Source organism: Pristis pectinata, chromosome 9 (genome assembly GCF_009764475.1).
Source record: "Pristis pectinata isolate sPriPec2 chromosome 9, sPriPec2.1.pri, whole genome shotgun sequence".
In the NCBI taxonomy this organism is placed as follows: Eukaryota; Metazoa; Chordata; class Chondrichthyes; order Rhinopristiformes; family Pristidae; genus Pristis; species Pristis pectinata.
This window is the reverse complement of record NC_067413.1, coordinates 43,326,588-43,348,550: the sequence shown is the minus strand read 5'-3', so window position 1 is coordinate 43,348,550 and position 21,963 is coordinate 43,326,588. Positions and strand designations below refer to the sequence as shown.

The 21,963-nt window shown below is 36.9% G+C and overlaps 1 protein-coding gene across 9 annotated transcripts in view; it reads right to left on the bottom strand.

Moving 5' to 3' along the window:
- Positions 1–21,963, bottom strand: part of ubr5 (ubiquitin protein ligase E3 component n-recognin 5) — a 134,337-nt gene that overhangs the window by 13,497 nt on the left and 98,877 nt on the right. For all 9 annotated transcript variants that reach the window (XM_052022852.1, XM_052022853.1, XM_052022858.1 and 6 more), the window contains 14 exons: positions 19,213–19,324; positions 17,845–17,976; positions 17,176–17,433; positions 16,567–16,835; positions 14,371–14,582; positions 12,719–12,949; positions 10,415–10,488; positions 7,423–7,595; positions 7,144–7,257; positions 4,083–4,303; positions 3,800–3,920; positions 3,588–3,686; positions 2,691–2,934; positions 1,733–1,841 (listed from right to left, as the gene is read on the bottom strand). In XM_052022852.1, the coding sequence (XP_051878812.1) occupies positions 1,733–1,841; positions 2,691–2,934; positions 3,588–3,686; positions 3,800–3,920; positions 4,083–4,303; positions 7,144–7,257; positions 7,423–7,595; positions 10,415–10,488; positions 12,719–12,949; positions 14,371–14,582; positions 16,567–16,835; positions 17,176–17,433; positions 17,845–17,976; positions 19,213–19,324 (2,369 nt within the window). The remainder of the gene's footprint in view (positions 1–1,732; positions 1,842–2,690; positions 2,935–3,587; positions 3,687–3,799; positions 3,921–4,082; positions 4,304–7,143; positions 7,258–7,422; positions 7,596–10,414; positions 10,489–12,718; positions 12,950–14,370; positions 14,583–16,566; positions 16,836–17,175; positions 17,434–17,844; positions 17,977–19,212; positions 19,325–21,963) is intronic.

Here is a 21,963-nt window from a genome sequence, read left to right as displayed (position 1 = left end):
TAGGACCTAATGTGATCACTCTGTACAGCCATATATAAATATAAAAACTTATTCAGCACTGATCTCAAAACATTGCTAAAATTAATTTGCATCTTATTCCACCAATGCAACCATGGAACGTAGGACCAGTAATATGGCTAATCCTGTTAAAACGCCCAGATCAGGCTGCTCAAAATGAGTGGGTGGAACCTTCTGAGTAATAGAATTCAACACTGCTAGCATTTTATTTGCTGAGGTTGCTGCTGGCTATTGCAATAGCTTAGAATGGGCAAACGTGACCATAAAACGGTGGCCATTTTATTTTTAATGGAACAATACAAAAGCTGATTAAATGCTTTGGAATTGATTACAAGCTCCAATTGTGCTGTGAATGCAAGTTTATTACCCGAAATATCTCAAAAGTTCTATATTTTCAAAAACTCTAGTTACAGGACAAAATCTTAGGAATTCGTTTGGGAAGAAATGATCCCTAACATAGTGAATTAAATAATGGTCCAGATTGTCATTGAAAGCAATGACAATGATAACATGAATGTCAATATTTGCTGATATTATTCTGTGAAACTTCTGGAATATCACAAATGCAGTTAAAGCTCAGAAACCTGGAGTGTGTTATCAATGATTACCAGTTACACCACAGACTTTGCTATTTTATGGTTTTTTCCAGGCATAAAGGAAATTCTAAATTCAGGTATTTACAGATTAAACCCTGAAATCGTGACAACTTACAAGAGGTGCAAATGAGTTTTTAAAATGAAAAAAAGTTTAGTGCTCAGCAACATTTCTGGTCCTAAAATAACTGATGCTATGTGAATTTCATTTTGACATTTTTGAGATTTCAAAAATACACATTTTAAAAACTGTTTGACACACCAGTTCTACCTTAATCTTATGTTCTAATTTCTATCTTGAGATGTGTAAGTTATTTAAACCAGTCAGTTAAAACTTGTACCTTTCACTTTTTGGCTTTCTGAATATTTTTCAATGTGGTTGACCGTTCAGCCAGTTTAATAATTTAATCCAGGAACAATACTAACACAACTGATACTTGAAAAACAGGGTTTCCACATCACAGAGATGGCTAAACCTTTTTGAGCAACTTCCTTCTAGGTACAAGGAAATGGTTGTTGCTTGACTGATGACCGAATATGCTGATGCACTAATCATTCTTGAATTAAAATAACAGGTCTTCAGTTGCTATGTTCGATCAGAATTAGACTTGCACCTCAGTGATTAAAACTGGGATATCAAATGTACCAATCAATCTGCAGGTAAAAATAACATGGGCCTGAAGGACAACATATTATGAAGCAAAGAGGAAAGATGTTTTGACCAAGCTGGTAAGTTGACAGTCCAGCCCACGCCAATAAAAAGCTAGAGTCAGATTCAACTGTATGGGGAAAAAAGGATGTATATAGTTAACGTACAATTATGCTTTTCCAATTTTTTGCAAAAAGGTTTTTGGATAATAAAGATATTTTCTTGAAACATAAATGGCAGTGCTAACTAAACTTGAATCAACACAAGGTTACAAAACTATTTAGGATTGGACTATATTCCACTATACAATTCTCCCCTCTTTAAGAGTGGGACGAAAAAACCCAGTCACATTTTGATAATTTAGGTGAAGGATTGAATTAAACAGAAAATGACGACAACATCATGTTCAATTGCTTCATATCATACTAAACCTTTTGACAGCAGAGGGCAAATATTAAAAAAGTTCACTCACCGGTCTCTATCTCGACGAGAGCCTGCTCTCATTCCACCACTTCTCCTCATTTCCCTTTCTCTCTCTCTTTCCCGCTCCCTCTCCCGGTTCCTCAAGCGCTGCATTAGACCTAAACCATAAAGAACTACTTAAATTTTTTTTAAAAACTTCGACACTCAATTTTATTATTTGTAAACAACCAGTACCATTGATTAAAGTTATAACACAAAATAAACATTTCTAGATTTCAAATGTTTTTGCACTGAATGTCTATAAATATGAATATATTTGCCAATTCACAAAATATCTTTCTATTTCTGAAGTGATCAAAGACCATCTCTCAATCTACATACCACCGGGAAATGAAGGTCTAAGGTGGTATTTTATTAATCCTGTCCCTTAGTATACGTATGAAAGACAAAATAAACAGGAATAACCCTCATCTGAAATTGATGCAGTAGAAATAAATTTTTGCCCAACACCTTGATATTTTGCAAACCCATTATAATTATGTACAACAAAGATAACTTGATTTTCAGTAGTTTATTCACATGCTTTTTAAGAAACTGAGACCAGCTTCTAACAATAATTCACTTGAAGCAAGCTATTCACATTCTATAGAAAATATTCTGTTGGTTTTGTAATCTGCTCCTTTGACATAATTTGGATCAGCAAGGTGAGAAACTGAATGTTGTAAATAAAAATAATGCACTTAAAGGTTAATCATGGCTAAGTACAATTGATCTGAACAATTAAAAAGGTTCAATAAATTTTCAGATTACTACAGTTATTTATGTACTCAAGAAAGTCCACATCAATTCAGATGCATGATTAGTTTATAACAATTAATGCAACAGATCCTGGTATAACCACAGTTTTCTTCAAATCTTGTTACTTGAAATGAATTAGGTAATGATTTAGTGCAAGTGCACACAAACCATTCATAATATCTGTGAAGTATTTAAAAAAAATCACATACTAGTTTGTAATCCCTTGCTAGCATTCTGTATGCAGTCCAGATTTGGTAATTTTTCACTGGACAGAAATGCTTGTGCAATTGCAGTGTAAAAACTTCGAGCCACTCCACTACCCTCTCCCGGCTCATCTTTGAAAGTGACCTTCACCCTGTGCACTGTCATTGGAGTTGTAGTGCATCTGCGGCCAAAATGATTGTTCAGTTGCCTCATTGTTTGTTGAATCAAGAGGTCACGATCACGATCAACCTGAAACATCACACATTAAAATTACCTTTTTTCACTCTATTAATTAAAATTCCCAAAACCACTTAACTATTTACAATATTGAAATAAGTACCAAGAGGAAGAAGTTGCCAAAACAAGTTATGGAAATGACCAGGTACAGGTAAAAACAGACTTTCAACTCCAGGCACTGATCCATTGTTTCTCAACTTGAGATATTAATATTTCAGTAAAAACTTAAAGGCTTCCAAGATCTGGCAAAAAACCTTGTATAACCCAGGAAGCTCCCAAGTTTAATCTTTCAACAGATTTAATAAACCACTTTGACAAGCTAACATGTGAGCATTACTGACTAGCTACCTTGCTTGAGAACGTGCATTTGGAAATGGTGGATGGATAATCATTGCTCAAGGACATTTAACTAGCTACATTATCCAAGGACACAGGAGGGGCCGAGAGCCCCCACACAAATATCAACTCCAGAAGAGAGATTGGAAATAAATAGAATACAAATTCACTTATATATTGCTTGTGTTTCTAAAAAAAAGTTAAAACAACTTTGAAATACAAGAAATAGTCTTCTATACTACTACAAGATTCAGAAGAGGACAAAAGGGTGCCGGAGATAAAATGCACAGGTATCTAATGACCAATCATGAAATCAAATCAATTCTTACCTCAAGAGTTAGATCTCTGGATTGAGCATTTCTTAGTTTCTCCATTTCTCTCCGGAATTTAGACTCTTTCACTTCAAACCCACCAAGTTCAGTCAAGATCTATTTAATAAATTCACACTACATTTAGCTGTATAAAACTACAATAATTCTGAAACCATTAACAAACTTTAGAACAGTTTTACATCGGTGTTATAGTGTTGCATTTTACCTACCGAACCAGGTTCAGCTCCGACATCTTCCATAAATACTCTGCCAAAGAGCTCCAAAGACAATCGCCAGCGTCCAAGTAACATGTCATGAGAAATCACCATTCCCATGAAACTACATTGTGGCCTGAGGTTAAATGAAAACAATTGGAAGAGATAACGAATTTCTAAAACTGTAAGTTGTTACATTAAGAATATGACAAAGTGCTCTATTAACATTGTTTTGAACAATTCTGAAACATAGCAACACAATAGAAAACCCATGTTACCAAAGATCACAAATAGTTACCTGAATGATGTAAGTGGTGGTCCTTCACTTTCAGTAAGCCCAATCTCAGCTAGTAAACTACTTTTTAGTTGTGCTGCAAGGTCTTGAGCAGATGGTCCTATTCGTGAATTTTCAGATTCATCTTCTGGTAATACTTGCTCATCAGCTGCCTTTCTCTGTCGATTCTGCATACTCATAACATTCTTGAGGTTTGAAGAGTAAGACATTTTTGTGGGAAGCACCTGAATTGGACCACAATACCGATGTAAATTATCAATTCTAAGACTTAAAAAGCTTAAATTGTGGGATGTGAACAACTTAGTAGTCAGCTTGGGGTTTGCTGAAGGTAGCACAAGGACAGAATAACCAAAAAAATTTATTTCTATAAACAATAATTGAATGGAGATGAAAGTATAGTCAGTGAATGATATAAAGGAATAAATTACACCTCCTCAGGATGGGTTTCATTGAAGTTAGAACACATGTTTAACCAGCCGAGAAACTTTAGAAACTATAGGTATGTACAAGATACTTTGACAAAAAATTGCCATTTGAGAAGTTCAAATGTCTGGATTCTTGGCTGAGAAACAAATTAAACTCAATAGGACACATTTTGACTACAATTTCCACTGTCTGTGAAGAAATGTTGCATATTTCAACCAAACATGAACATAAAACTTGCAGCCTGATGTGGAAAAGAAATAGGAACAAACACTGGAGTCAGCTGCTGAAATAGGGAATAGAGAATGTACTGAAGGTATACTTGAGAGGCTCTTACAGAAGGCCAACTAACTTGCTTTGTTGAAGGGACTTTGTGGCTGTTACTACTTTCACACATCCATTGGAATTAGAATTAAAATTAATGCTACACTGGAAGCGATGGCATGAATGACATGAACAGTTAGTGTTGAAACAAGTAATGAGGGGCTCACAACTCAGTCAATCACCATTGCTGTCAGATTTTTGGAATTCAAAGTTCAAGGAGGAACCCCATTACTGAGGAAATACATCATCCTTGAAACGAGGGCAGTTGATTAATCATCCGATCTGGAGGGACAACATTTGGCTAATCTATTGGTGACCCTCGTTACACATCTTTCAACACTGTTTATTTGCAAAATCATAATTTCTAATCTGGATCATTAGACAGTTATCAAGGGCAATAGTTTACACTGATATTTACCACTACAACCTAGAAATGTTGAAATCAACCCAGCTCTTTCAAACTAATATAGCACATACCAAAAATTAAAATTAAACACGTCTGTTCACTTGCTTTTATCAAGTCAGCAAGTTGAATAGGTTCTAAGCAGAATGATTCAAGTTTGAAAATCAAAACTGCAGATGCTAAAAATCTGAAATAGTAGATGCTGGAAGCACTCAAGAGGTAAAGGAGCATCTGTGGAAAGAGAAAAAAGTTAATGTTTCAGGTCTGACAAAGGATCTTTGAACTAAAATGTTAACTTTGTTCCACTTTCCACAGAGGCTATCTGACTTGCTAAGTATTTCCAGTATTTTCCACAATAAAAACTTGAGTAAGATGCAGCGAATTCTAATAATTGCCCTGGAGGAGGACTCTTAATAGACTACACCATTATATGGAAGGGAAGCACTCTAGTCAGCGAATGAAATTGAAAAACAGACTCAGAAGTATGTATAATATACAGAGTTCTATTCTAGAGACCTCAAAGAAAAAGCCAATTTGTGGTTAAGTGACCTACTAAAAATATGGGTGAAATAAATTATGACAGTAGTTTTCTCTTACTGTGCTAACATAAGACATTGGAAGGTAAGAATATTATGAAGGTGTTTACTGTGATAAAGAATTAGATGTTGCACATGGGTTAATTGAATTTTCTACAATATCCTAAATTACAAAATTTTAAAACTCTTCCACAATAGATCTAATTTGCAACCCTTAAAACTTTCAGCTCACAAATAGTTATTTAAACTCAATATCAGCTGAATGCACATATTAGAAAAACCAGAGTTCCTTTAATATCAGTTGTTTGTATGTTCACATACAAAAAGTAAGAAAAAGATGAGTACATGATCATATTTACATGTTCCTTAACTACAGATCCACAATGTGAGACAAAGATCATTGGAAGACTTAATGTGAAACAGGAGTTTCCACTAGATTGCATTTTTTTCCTCTCCAGCACAACTTGACCTACACTGATTTAGAACATGCACTAGAAGCTATTCTAACCTACAAAGCAGCCATGCACCCTGTAATCACCACAGAAACTTTACATAAATGGTTTATGTGATTCCGAAGTGTTGATATTTTTTATTTTCATGCAAAAATATAATTGTTTTAAAAGCTTTAAATAGTACCATTTCATTACCTAGATTTACCAGGAAATTGACAGCTATACACACTCCGTACAATTTTTAAAAGCCATTTCCTGTTATTTAAAGTTGGGTTGTCTGAGTTGTGGCACAGACACTGATAACGTTTAAGTCTCGCACTTCCCATCTGGTCCAGTTTATAGAACATTTTAGATTTAGTGATTAGCAAATGAGCTTTTGCAGAAATTTGAGCAAGACATTAGGACATTTCTCAAATATAGTACAACTGAGTAATTTTCAGACGGATAACCAACTGATCCATACCTAGACCTTAATTTTAGAAAGACTCACTTTTAACAATGCTTTGCTAATTTGCATTCAGCACAACTAAGCTAATCTTCCAATTGGCATATGTCGTGCATGTACTAAGGTGCCCAAAAAATTTAATGCTGATCTCCAATCCTTTGTTAAGCTGACTATGAAAAACAATGAATGACATTTGAGGTCTTGCCAAATGTAACTTTAAATGTCAAGGTTCTTACTTAAACCTGCATAGCACTGCAGTATGAAAGATGCCATGAGCTGAAAGAAAAATGTCAATTAGTCAAGTTTCAAAAATTCTACCACAGGTTTGCTTCACACAGATGTTGCTTCACATGGATACTTCTAGAATAGTGTTTAATTTCAGATTTCCAGCATCTGCATATGTTATGTCAAAACAAGTGTTAAAATGAATGAAAACCTCATACAGAGGAAATCACTGTTTATGCATTAGGTTTAGCCTTACCTCCAAGCAGTTTCTATCCACAGTTACTTCAGTTATACCTTTTCCAAGGCCAGAAAAGGATGAATATAGACCTTGACTTGGGCGACCAAATAAATCTTCTTTTCTGGCATTGGGCTACAAGAGAAAAGAAAGAACTAAAAACTGCTCTGGAGTAACAAATCATGTTAGCAAATATTCTTCACAGGAATACAATTTACATACGTACCGACATCAAGTTAATATCACTACTACTGTAGGAAACTTGAAGGTGTCTGAAATAATCAGTGTTATTATGTTTACCTGTAACAGGTGAGGTTGGTCTGCCAAAGGAATTGCTTCAGCTAGAGAAACTTCAAATGGATTTGGTGGAATGCAGCCAAGGAAGGTCATAGAATCAGAACGCCGGAAGAATGGATGATTTTGCCCTGCTTCTGTAGACAGCGTTTCATCATCTTTGTCATGGAGACCAGAACCTGGAAAAGGGATAGAGAGAAAAAAAATCAGGTGACAGCTTACATGAAGGCTCTCAGGCCAACATCCCAAATATTGAGGCCCTAATTGTACTCAGTCAGCTATGCTGAGCAGGCTACATCAATGGACACTGTTCCAAGTTCTCTCATGGGAAGAAACTTCCAGGTGGATAGATGAAAAGATTCAAAAGGTATGGTCAAACCCTTCTTGAAGAAAAGCAACATTTCTTCCTAATCTTGGTAATCTCTGGTCCATGACTTCTCAGAGAGAGGAGCGTTCAAGATGACAAAGAAGGATATTGAAGGCCATGCATTGGGAGCACAGATATGCCTCACAGACTACCTACCCACCCTGTCAGCCACCACCTGCCCCAACTGTGGAAGAACCAAGAACCTGAAGTTCCTTCATTGGCCTCATTAGCCACCATAGAAGCCACAAAACCAGAGTGGAAGCAAGTCATCCCCTATTCCAAAGGTCTGCCCAAGCAGTAGCAACATCTACTGTGGGCAATTTAGGCCCATAATGATACGCTGGACAAAAACAACTGGACTTTTCTGTGGGAATTTTCAAAATTGCAAACATACAAACGAAATGGATCCTTCCATACAGGTCCCTAAGTTGTCAGGTCTGTTACCTAGCATGTACATTAAATGAACAGTTCTTGTGGGTGGAGATCTTGGGATGGAACATTCCTCATGTCCAACTATGCATCCTTCAAAATTGCTCAAAACAGTTTTTGAGACGTTTATGAACTTCCAATTTTGGACAGAACAAATTGAAATAAATTGAAAATCCACCTCAAGATAGCCACACCCAGTAAACAGACTCATTTTATGTAAACAAACTTATTTTATGTAAACAGTTGTAGAATCAGTAAATTTAACTGGTGCTACGGGTTAATTAATGATTTGGTATTATGTCAACAAGCATAACCAGGAAAGGATAATAATGCCATCAGTGTATGAAGGTGGGATTTAGGAAAATGACTCATTGAAGCTGCAATTTTTTTTTCTATTTTACAGAACATATGGAGATTCACCTGGGCCTACAAGTTGGGTGTTATGCATACATAAGTAACCAGCCCAATGCCAGAAGAAAATTGGGTCTCAAATTACTTTAAATTATGCAGGTATGCATTACAGGTTACTCATCTAGTTCAGACAACTAATTTCAAGCTGCTTATTTCACTGGAGTGTGAAATAAGCAGCGAACAGAAATAAAAGGTGATCAATAGGGATGGATAACATGATTGTGACAAGTAGTTCTACAGAGCTAGGAGGTACACAACCGGTCACCTTATCACCACATCAATAATCATAAAGCACTTACTTACACTTCTATAAACGTCACAATCAAAGTTTCAGATGTCTACCTGCACCCAATTTCGACTCAAATATTTTCCCTCATCCCCAAGTGGTAAGTCATCTCTGAAACTGGACTTCAAACCACCCAAGTCAATCATAACAAATTCCAATTTCTGCAGTCTTCATTTTCCTCAAATTGTATTTAAAAATATGCAGACATAATTATACCGGCCACTATAGAAAAATTTTGTCTGGTACAACATACCGCAGAAGTCCATCACTAATTAGATTTGGATATAGAAAGGTTAAAAGAATGGACAAGAAGTTGGCAGAGTATAATGTGTGAAAAAGTGATGTTATCCATGATGGAAATAAATATTTAAATGGAGTGAGACCATAAATAGTGCAGAGAGATTTGGGAGTTCTAGTACATGAAGCATGGAAAGTTGGTGTGCAGGTGCAGCAAAAAATTTAAAAGTGTAATGTAACGTTCACCTTCATTACAAGGAGTAAGGAACATAAAAGGCGGCATTTTACAGGGTGCTGATGAGATCATACCTGGAGTACTGCATATAGTTTTGGCCTCCATATTTAAGGAACGATTGGAGGCAGTGTAGAAAAGATTCACGTGGTTGATGCCTGGGATGCAGGGATTGATATATGAAGGCTGAGCCTACATACATAAGTATGGAAGAATGAAAGGTGATCTTACTGAAACACAAAAATTCTGAGCAGGGTGACAAGAGAATGTTTCCTCCATTGGGGGATTCTAGAACTAGAGTTTCAAAATAAGGGGCTGCCCACTTCAGATTAAAATGATGAAGAATTTCTTCTTTTGGGAGTCATGAATCTTTGGACGTCTCCACCCTAGAAAGCTGTGAGGATGCAGCAGAGATTGGCAGAAGTTTCAGGCTAGAGGGGTTGAGTCATGCTCCTATTTCCTATACTCTTAAATTACATCAAAAACCCATTCCAGTTGTACAGAGGCAAAGAAACATAATTGTGATTGCAACCCTGTACATCATGCAAACCAGCTTCCTCTCCATTGACTCCGTCTACACTAACCACTGCTGCAGGAAAGTACCTAAGATAATTAAGGAACTCTCCCACCGAGTTCCCCTCTCCTGTCAAGCATAAAATACGAAACAACTTGAAAGCATGTACCACCAGACTAAAGGGCAGCTTCTATCCTGCTGTTACCAGACACTTGAATGGATCTCTCATACGCTAAAGATGAATTCTTGATCTCTCAACCTACCCCCCTCATGGTCCTTGTACTTAGTTTATCAGCACTGCACTCTCTGTAGCTGCTGTACTATATTCTACATTCGGCATTCATTTTACTCCCTCAATGTACTTATGTATGGCATGATCCGTCTGGAATCTGGCATACGTAAGGTTTTCACTGTACCTCAATACACGTGACCAGAATAAACCAATTCAATTTCCAAATCAAAAAATACAGAAGAGATTGGTCTTGATATTCTGGAGGCCATTCTACACACAAATATACTCACTTTGATTGGTATCATCGTCATTTTCATGTTCTGAATCCTCATTGTCAAGACCCAATTCCAACAACTCTCGAGTCCTGCAACAACAACACATTACAGAGTTAGATCCAAACATAAAACGATAGAGCCTCTTAGCCTTAGAGCAAAATGTTAGTCAAATGAACTAAAGGACAGAAACTGTTTTTAAAATAACCACAATGGACCATTTTTAGTTTTGAAAACCATTTTACCTCTAAAACTAATTAGGTTTTATGTTGCAATACCCTCTTCACCATGCAGCCCACTCTGGGAAAAATACTGCCATTCCAAAAGTTATGATCCATTTTATCATGGGTCTGTAATCAGTTTGTGAACATCCAAAAATTGATGTACTCTGGAAATATTTAAGCAATATATCAAGCAGCTTTTCAATTTGTGCCAATTTTTGAATGTTTTGGGTTTAGGTAGCAATAAAGAGGCCAAAGACATCATGTAAAATTCTCCATAATTTACAGCTTTTAGTTTCAAGCATTATTAGGTCTGGATTCTAAAGTGGTACCTTTTTGTTCCTAGACAGAGCAACATGCATGTTTGCCTTATAAATGAAAGAATTTGCCTTTGTATAGGCAAGTTCCACAGATCAAAAGCAAAGATGCCAGTCCCATTTCCCCAGTAACAGTTACTTATTGGAATTATTACAAATTTAGTAATATTATCGATTAGTCTGCAAGGATCCACACCAACATCAATTAAGAAATTATTAAGCAATTATAACTGAACAGAAATGAAATAAACTCTACAAATCTTGTAATATCCACTCTAATAAAAATCAACTGGCCCCAAACGTGGTACTGTTACAGCACAGAACGAGGCCATTCAGCTCTCTTAATTCTATACTGGCTCTTAGTAGAGCTTGACAAATGCCAGAGTCCAGGAGTTGAACACAATCTAATCTGACATTTTTGTGTGGAGTTAGGTATAACCATGGCTGCTCATGCCATTGCTGCTTTAAAATGAAACCAGGATTCCATCTGCTGCCACGAAGATCTCTTGGTAGTATTCAACAGCAGGATGATTAAGACATTCTGTTCAACAGCCTGCTCTCAACCACTAATTTTATTTACTATGCTGCTTACAAACCAAACCTCTGATGCTCATGTTATTCATGGCTCATTAAATAATTTAACAATATGATAAGCTATAACAAAATGCTCCCTACCTGCAATTAAAAGTTATACCCTTTGATCTTCATGCAACTATTTCCCATCTTATTTTACAACATTGCAAATACAAAAAAAGCCCAAAGCCATCAAACTTTAAAATGGTATGAAGCATATGAGCAAAGCATGAGGTGGAAACAGTTGAATGAGCATAAAATTCAAATATGCATTCCAAATCTAAGGGAAAATCCAAAAGGAAAGTCAAGTAATTAAATAAAAACAAAATGGGCATAACCAGTGTTGTGACCTGAAGCAAAGTGACAAAAGGAAATGGCTGTTTCAAAGGCCAATTAAAGCCTTAAGATCCTCAGGTATGGTTTCTCAGCCTAACTCTGCTACCAACCCAAAGACATTTCCTTCTATGCCAGTATCTGAGGGATTTTGTTGAAGATTCTCAGTCAGTTGTCCATTTACTTATTCAATAAAGCAACATATACCAGTCTACTGTAAAATCACATTTTAATTAATATTAATAAAAATTGCTAAATCACCTTGCATGTTCTTTGACACTAGCATTACTTTATGGTCAACATCCAGATGTAGCTTGGTTGTATTTGAGATAATAAATGATGAGCCTCAGAAGGAGCAGGCCAGAGGAGACTGGCTGCTCTGCCATGAGTCACATAGTCTGCATTCCCTTAAAGCTACTTTTTATAAAGCCAGGTCAGGAATCTGACGGAATTTGCGTCTGGATAGGTAAATCCCCCAAGAATATGTATAGCTCAATGTCATCCACTGAGTGCATACCACAGGATAGTGCTGCTTCCACTGGATTTCAAATTCACTTCTTTCAGCATCAGTACATTTTGGCTACAGCACATGTACTGTACATGATTCTCTGCAGAAACCCTTCCTTATGAGCTTCAATCACTACAAAACAAATTTAGGAGAATACCATTTCCAAGCTCTTCCAACTCTTGCCATCCAAACATGCACCATTCTGTAATCACTGAAAGATCAAAATCCTGTAATGTCCTAATCAACACCATTGTTCAGGCACTCAGAGCACAAGGATCACAAAATAGCCAATTGCTTTGAAATAAAAGTAGTTTTGTTTTCAGAAATTCTCAACTTTAAACTGCTTTTTAAAGATTTGAATATAAAGTACCGTTTTCTATCTAGTTGCGGTGTATCCAGTGTTGTCTGTTGATTCATTGCTTTAATCCAATAAATAAGTGCCTGGAATACGTATGCTACATGCTTTAGTGAACAAACATCCAGTACTGGCAGGACATCAGAATGTTCATCATTATGGGAACGCATCAGAGAAAGAGCATAATTGAGAAAATCACCACGAGCAGACATCATTCCTTGACGGGCATTCAACAAGGTGGCACGCCTAGAGAGGAGTCAAAACATTGACAAAAACACAATATACATTAAAATTAATATTCATCCCTCTCTGAATTAATTCAGCCTACACCAAACCAAATACGGAAACTTTGCCTTCAAACCTAAATTTGGGGTATGTTTTAGCTCTTATTAAAAATCAATACTTCTAATAAAACCAAGATTTTCATAGAATACTTTCCTCAAAAAAAAATACACTGCTGGGCCAATCACTGATTACCATGCATAATGTTAATATGCTCTCAAAGACTATTGATTGCTATTTCAGAAAAATTGAATAAGTACTTTCTAATAATATAAACCACTTGGGGGAAAAAAACTTCCACATGTAATGTTTTCAACCAATCCCAATTTGAGATCTGGAAAGAAATGCAAGTTAAAAATGTTATTTATATAAAGTTACACGTCACGGGAACCAGCCTCCCCTCCACGGACTCTGTCAATACCTCTCGCTGCCTTGGTGAAGCAGCCAGCATAATCAAAAGACCCCACCCACCTGGGTCATTCTCTCTTCCCTTATCAGGCAGAATGATACAGGAACCCGAGGGCACATACCACCAGGCTCAAGAACAGCTTCTATCCCACTGTGATAAGACTATTGAACAGTTCCCTTATAACTGGAGATGGACTCTTGACCTCACAATCTACATTGTTGTGACCTTGCACCTTATTGTCTACCTACACTGCACTTCCTCTGTAGCTGTGACACCTTACTCTGTACTGTTTTTTTTACCTGTACTACCTCAATGCACTCTGTACTAACTCAATGTAACTGTACTGTGTAATGAATTGATCTATACGATCGGTATGCAAGACAAATTTTTCACTGTACCTCAGTACAGGTGACAATAAACCAATACATGTTTGATGGAACTTTTGTCAAAAGTCCTTTCTAAAAGGGTCATGCCTGTGATAGCATACTGCAGTGAACATAACTGATACTTCATAAGCCTTAAATTAAGAGTATTATGAGCAATGATAAATATCCCTTAACCTGATAATGCTTTCCATTCAACAACTGAATAATGTGCTAAGCCCCAATAAGTCATTTAGTAAGTGACACTGACATTTTTGGGGTGGGGGAAGTGGCCTAAAGGAAAGGAAAGAGGTGGGCAAGGACAGGGGACAGGAGAGTAAAATTATGAATGATGTTCTTCCTTATGACAGGCTTCATAAAAAATAATTGTAAAATGATGGGCAGCCTGAGATTTTAATCACACAGCTTGGAAATTATGACTGGGAAACTGCACGAAAATCTTCCCAAGGACAAGATTAACCCAGTATGAGCACGATTATTAAAAGCTCAAAAATTTTGGATTATTTTGTTACACAAGGTAGCACGTCCATCTCAATTTAGTGACATCACGTTAACATTACACCATAAAGAGAATCCATGTATTGAGAGCTCACCTTCTTCCCTCCAAAGTTCTCAGACTGGCTTCTTCACGAGCTGTTAATCTCTCTCTCCTGGCAGAATTTTGTGAAGCATGTAAAGGATGACTAGGATGACCTGGATCTCCAGCTGAAGATAATGCTGAGCCATATCGCAACTGAGCCTCAGTGGAATCCATAATGCTGACCATCCAGTTCCAGGTAGGCATAAGCTTTTCCTCCACGTAATTCTGTAGAAATGATCAAAACCTTAAACAATAGATAGGTTGAACGTTCAACTGCTTAATTTAACCACAGCATGAACAAGAATGTCATTCAATTAGGGATGGAGCAAGGAAACAGAAAAATGATTCCTTCAGAGCTCATTAACAGGTTGGGTTCATTACAGTTTTGCAAGATCATGCGATGTAGACGTGATGTTTATTCCACAAAAGCATCTGGACAAAAGCAGTTGACTGAAAAAAAAAGCACAGAAACAAGACTCCCTAGATTGCTAAATAGATGGAGAAACTGGAAGGAAGTATAGGTGGGGCAAACAACGTTCAATGAAAAATTGAAGTCTTATTATTGCAGGTCAAATAATAAAAAATATTACTGGTATTTAGAAATAAATGCTCAGGTTATAACACAACAGTAATAAAGCCTTTAATATTTTGCTGTCAAGATATTAAAGCACATTTGTGCAATCTGTTATGCAGGCAGGATAAAACAGACCTTTTCATACTTGAACGATAATGGGGACAGAAATGACTAACTGTGACTAATCCAATGAAGAATTTTAGGCATAAATGTCAAATTTAAATTTCAAATGTCAGTAAGTGGCTTCAACTGTCATCACACTTTCCTCAGTGGTCCTCAAAACTTACACAGCAATGACTTGCCTTTACACAACAACTTTCATTACCTTAAGGCACCCCCAAAGACTTACACATTTTTAAAGAAGTATTTTTGAGGTGGTCACTTTTGTAATGTAGGCAATATGGAGCCAAATTATACACAGGAAACTCCCACAAACAGCAATGCTATCATGACCACATCAACTCCTTTTTAATGCTACCTGGAGAAACAATACTGAGTACTGCATTGGATGTAACTTACCTGCTTTTTCTCCCCAAAAATAATCCAACAGGACTTTTGTATCCACTTGACAGAACAGAAGAATTTAACATCTCATCCAAAAGATGACAAATTCCACAGTACAGCACCCCCTTCCTCAGTACTGTGCTGAAGTGGCAGACTAGCAGCTACTTATTTCCTAAACACCTCTGCATTTTCTCATTTTCCTTAAGATGCTCCTGAAAATCAACTCCTTTACTCAAAATTTTGGTCATTTTCTGTAATATTTCACGGGGGCATATCTTGTTTGCAAGACATTTATGCTCCATTAAAGTTGATGTGGGTGCATGAGCTGACAATGTCTGATGATGCTGCCTCCAAGGAGCAGCATTTAAAATCAAGCCTCAAAGCAATTTCTTTGTGTCAACAGTGCAGAGCTATAAGTGGATATTGTTATGATGGAACCAAGAAAGACTCTCTTATAACTGCACATTAGAAGATTGGCATTCGAGGAGGAACTTGCAGCTGATCATTTTAAAAGACCACAGAAAGGTTAAGGAGGGATAAAGTACAGAATGGTCAGTTAAAATGCCATATACGTCTTTGTTTAGGACAATGAAATGTACGACGACTGAAAACTTCAGGTAATGCAAGGGGAATGGGCATGGATTGGGAGGGAAAGATTTAAAAGATTTGAGAGAAAGAGACTGGAAGAGGTGCATTGAGTTTATTTAAGGGCAGAAGTTAAGACATTTGTTTAAAAAAAGGGGAAGGCAGTAGTTGAGGAGGAATGTCCATTTACAAAGTCAACCAAGAAAAGAATTGGGTTTCAGAGAAAAAGTTCTCCCTTGGCAGAGATAGGAAAGGAACTACTGAAATCTGACTTCTCCACGATTCATTTCCAGGCATCAGTGTATAAAATGCAGCAAGTGTTGAAACAAAACTAAAATTGAGACATTAAACTTAGAGAAGCAAAGATCAAATGAAACAATAAAGAAAAGCCTAATACAGCAGGTTCAAGAAAGGTTTAGGGAATTACAGTATTCTTCATCAGTGGCTATTTGAACACATTACATTAAAAAAAATGACAACTGATTATTAAGGTAAAAGGAGCACTGTATATACTTATTATCACTTATCAGACTTGACAAAACAAACCTGCAAGTTAATGGCATCCTGGTACGTTATTTTCAAGGCAGCTGGTATCTGAGAGTACACCAAGTGGTTATACTTTGGGATTAAACCCATGAGGTCTGATATCTGCCGTATTACGATACTGTAGGCTCGTGCTAGGCTGCTTGCTGATGTGAGGTAACTGCTGGAATTGCTTGCTTCCAGAGCCGCAGCAGCTGCAGCTGCACTGGTGCTGATTGTAGCACTGCGTCGCAAAGTGGAAGGATCAATGTAAATTAAACCTGCTGAGCCACCTGAAAAGCAACACATTCAGATAAAACTATAAAATGTCAATTCTACTTAAATCAACTGAAACTAAATTATGTAGCAAATAAAAAGGATATTTTCCGAACTAAATTTTTTTTTAATATATGCACGATTTAAAGAATTAGAACCAGTTATATTAAAAGAGTTAGTCCCCAGTTATATTTTGCAATAGATTTAAAAGACCAATTAAGTTACATTTTAAAAATGATTCAATAGAAAACTTCTCATTTGACAGCTCTTAAGAGTGTGGAATATTTCAAAAAAATCCACGTTTTAGAGCCTTTCTTAATTTTATAAATGCCACAAATAACTGCCATTAGGACTTACCTGCAGGAGTGCTATTACTAGATGGAGCAGTACTATTGGACCTTTGGTTCTGGGTGCTGCGTACAGCCCACTGCATGGAACGTGGTGCCTGTGCTGCACTGTTTGCATGAGAGCTGCTGGTAGTTCTCTCCAAAGGCTCATCTTGTAAAAATGTATCCTGTTCTTCATCATCGCTCTGACTGCTGCTGCTGTCAGAATCACTGGAGTCATTGGACTGAGAATCATCCTCTGAGAAAAACGCTGGAACACTGCTGGCACCTTGGTAATCAAAATGTTTAGTTATTCAGATTGGAAAAGGCAAGTGTCCAAATTAATTGGAATACCATTTTTATAGTGCAAAGCCAATTTACAACATTTATGCAAAAAAGTACTTTCAATTGCTGTCAACAGCAAAAGACTGAAGAAAAATACACTAATGAGTTTCTGGAGATACATGTTTAGATTAAACTTGATTTTGCACAAGTGATTGCACCAGAGCTGCACAAAAAAAAACACCAATAAGCCATCCTATTAAAGAAGAAATACATTTTCTGTAAATAAGATTGTTTAAACATGAATGTACTAAATAAATGCCAAATCACATTTCTCACTTTTAGCCTATTTACTTATTTCTTTTAAGCAACAACTGGAAAACACTGAATTTTAGCAATATAACAATTATTAACTCACCAGCTTCAGACCCTGCTGTAGCTGCAGTGACAACACTTCTGCGCCCACTGGCATTGTCCTGGTTGCTATGGTTACTTTCACTATCACTTTCAGTCTCCGCTGCCGCCAACAGATCAAGTTCCATATCACTCCCTAATTGAGTCAAAACAAAATAAAACTTCAACACAGATAGAGGATATGGATGAAGAACTAGACAAATAAGGCTGATCACCAGCATCTATATTGCACCTTTAACGCAGCAAAAATGTCCCAAAACGTCATATAAAAATATAAAAGACTCGACACAGCCAAGCAAGGTGTTAAAGCAAATTCAGGAATAATGCGTGAGCAAGTTAGGACAGGAGCAACAGAATTTTCAAGTAGTACAAGGTTTGGAAGTAGAATAAAGGGAATACAACTACAAACCATAAAATGCACTGGAACAGTCACATCTAAGAGGTAAAGAAACAAATGAGTTTATCAGTAGATGAGATGAGGCAGAGCAAAGGTGGCCAATATTATGGAGCTGGAGGTGGGTCGTCTTAGTGATAGCATGGGTACTCCACTCAGAAGTCAATTTGGTGTTAAATAGGTCAAGTAGCAGACAAGTCACAGGGAGAGTGATGGAGTGTGATGGTGATGAGACCAAATGTGATCGCTTTGATCTTCCCTGTACTTGGGTGGATGAACATTCTGCGCATCCAGTATTAGACTTTAGATGGCTCGATAAACTGCAGACAATAGAGTGGTCAAGATAAATGATGGCATGGTAAAAACTATTGCCTTCAGCATTAAATAGAGTCTGATGTTATTTTCTCTAACCGTGTTGCTGAGTGACAGCATGTACATTTGAGGTAAGTGGCGGCCAAGGACAAATCCTTCCCGACTAAGGGAGGCAACGTACAGGATTGGGATGAAAACCCACTACTGGTAATTTGCTGGCGAAGGCGGGATAGATAAGTATGGACGAGTGCTCCCCAGCTCATTTGACCGGCAGTGGAAAGTTGAAGTTGACAGGGCAAATAAAGTTTAATGATAAAAGGCATCAGAGGTGGAAATTAAACCATTATTTAACCCCCTAACACTAGATAAATGATGCAACTTCAACATCACTACCTTGAAGGACTGGTTTAGTTCTTTATGAATACAAGGAGAGATTATATGCATGAGAAAGATTAAATGGGGAATAAAAAATTCTCAGTTAAATCACATCGAGCAAACCAAAGCAATTTTTTTAAAGCAGGAATTGCTGAGTTGTACTCTGGATGAGGAACCCTTATTAATTACTCCCCAAAATAACTTCAAATGTCTTCAAGGACTTTTAATATTAAATTAATTTATTAAACACAAATATTACTAAGTTAAATATGTATAAATGATATACCATACCGTCGTCATCATGTTCATCATGGTGCCCCTCAGCCTCAGTATTTTCTTCACCCTGTTCTTCATGCTCATCATGATGATCATCTTCCCCAGCTACACCCTCAACTACTTCAACCTGGAACATAGTTATACATTTTCAGAACATTATATTAAATGATAATTTTTTTGAAGTGCACTTAGAATAAAAATCACCATAATTATATTTATGTCCAGACGTTTCCAACACCTCCCAAAATGCTTCATAGCTTGGGACTTCTTTTGCTTAAATGTTGCCAATACTGCATAGGCAAGGACAGCAAAGAATCTGTTAATTGAAGGGATGCTTAGAGCAGTGCTGGGCATTACAAAACCATCCATCACACTTGACTAATTGAGAAATTGGATGCTGGAAGTTATGCTGGATTAATAATCAAAAAATAAATAGTTGTCACTCTTGGAAAGAATTTCTGATCATTCACATGCTTGTATACTTCAGCTTTTCTGTGCTTAATATCAAAGTGTGCAAGTATTGTTTGATTTTCATGTGCTTTACCTTCTAAATTATAGAGTTAAAATGGATGTGTTTACTAAATATGCATGGAGCTTACAGTGGCATGCAAAAGTTTGGGCACCGCTGGTCAAAATTTCTGTTACTGTGAATAGCGAAGCGAGTAAAAGATGACCTGATTTCCAAAAGGCATAAAGTTAAAGATGACATATTTCTTTAATATTTTAAGATTACTTTTTTATTTCCATCTTTTACAGTTTCAAAATAACAAAAAAGGAAAAAGGGCCCGAAGCAAAAGTTTGGGCACCCTGCATGGTCAGTACTTAGTAACACCCCCTTTGGCAAGTATCACAGCTTGTAAACGCTTTCTGTAGCCAGCTAAGTCTTTCAATTCTTGTTTGGGGGATTTTTGCCCATTCTTCCTTGCAAAAGCCTTCTAGTTCTGAGAGATTCTTGGGCCATCTCGCATGCACTGCTCTTTTGAGGTCCAGCCACAGATTTTCGATGACGTTTAGGTCGGGGGACTGTGAGGGCCATGGCAAAACCTTCAGCTTGTGCCTCTTGAGGTAGTCCATTGTGGATTTTGAGGTGTGGTTAGGATCGTTATCCTGTTGTAGAAGCCATCGTCTTTTCATCTTCAGCTTTTTTTTTTAAACAGACGGTGTGATGTTTGCTTCCAGAATATGGTAGTATTTAATTGAATTCATTCTTCTCTCTACCAGTGAAATATTCCCCGTGCCACTGGCTGCAACACAAGCCCAAAGCATGATCGATCCACTCCTATGCTTAACAGTTGGAGAGGTGTTCTTTTCATGAAATTCTGCACCCTTTTTTCTCCAAACTTTCCTGCGTCCTCACCACAAAATTCAGTGTCAGAAGTTTGCAAAGGAACATCTAAACAAGCCTGATGCAGTTTGGAAACAAGTCCTGTGGACTGATGAAGTTAAAATAGAACTTTTTGCCTGCAATGAGCAAAGGTATGTTTGGAGAAAAAAGGGTGCAGATTTCCGATGAAAAGAACACCTCTCCAACTGTTAAGCACGGGGGTGGATTGATCATGCTTTGGGCTTGAGTTGTAGCCAGTGGTACGGGGAACATTTCATTGGTAGAGGGAAGAATGAATTCAATTAAATACTAGCAAATTCTGGAAGCAAACATCACACCGTCTGTAAAAAAGCTGAAGATGAGAAGAGGATGGCTTCTACAACAGGATAACGATCCTAAACACACCTCAAAATCCACAATGGACTACCTCAAGAGGCAAAAGCTGAAGGTTTTGCCATGGCCCTCAAAGTCCCCCGACCTAAACTTCATCGGAAATCTGTGGATAGACCTCAAAAGAGCAGTGCATGCAAGACTGCCCAAGAATCTCACAGAACTAGAAGCCTTTTGCAAGGAAGAATGGGAAAATCCCCCAAACAAGAATTGAAAGACTCTTAGCTGGCTACAGAAAGTGTTTACAGGCTGTGATACTTGCCAAAGGGGTTGTTACTAAGTACTGACCATGCAGGGTGCCCAAACATTTGCTTCGGGCCCTTTTTTCCTTTTTTGTTATTTTGAAACTGTACAAGGTGGAAATAAAAGTAACCTTGCTTAAAATATTAAAGAAATGTGTCATCTTTAACTTTATGCCTTTTGGAAATCAGGTCATCTTTTACTTGCTTAGCTATTCACAGTAACAAATTTTGACCAGGGTGCCCAAACTTTTGCATGCCACTGTATATTCAGTATGTATACAAAATTTTTTTTTACTAAAATTAGTAAATATACTTTAAGTATTTCAAGATGTTATACAAACCGAAAAAGAAGGTAAAATATCCTCCTCATAGCTCATGGTCAATAAAGCTATTACATACAACTACAAGGCTAAATTTAGTAGCAAATTAGAATTTTAAACTGTAAACTGAATAATTCCAAAAACAAATTAACGATTGTTTTTCCCATATAACATTTCCGTGTCTGGGTCTTGCAAGAAATTTCAATCATTCTTTAACACTTCCTTTTCTACCATTCTGCACTTCATATTGAGATCTTTTCCCTCCAATTATACTTTCAAGAAGAAACTTTCAGAAATTTGTAAAGCTTCAAATACAAAAGTATTTTCTCTATTTCTCAGCAAAAATTAGCTTTAATATTCCTAATTTCTTTCTTACTGCAATGCTTTGAAAATATGTTAACTCATTGGAATCAATGACAGAACAAATTGTTTACAGTTCCCAATGAGCTCAAAAATCACTTGAAGTCTCGGTCATTTTGAAACATCATGA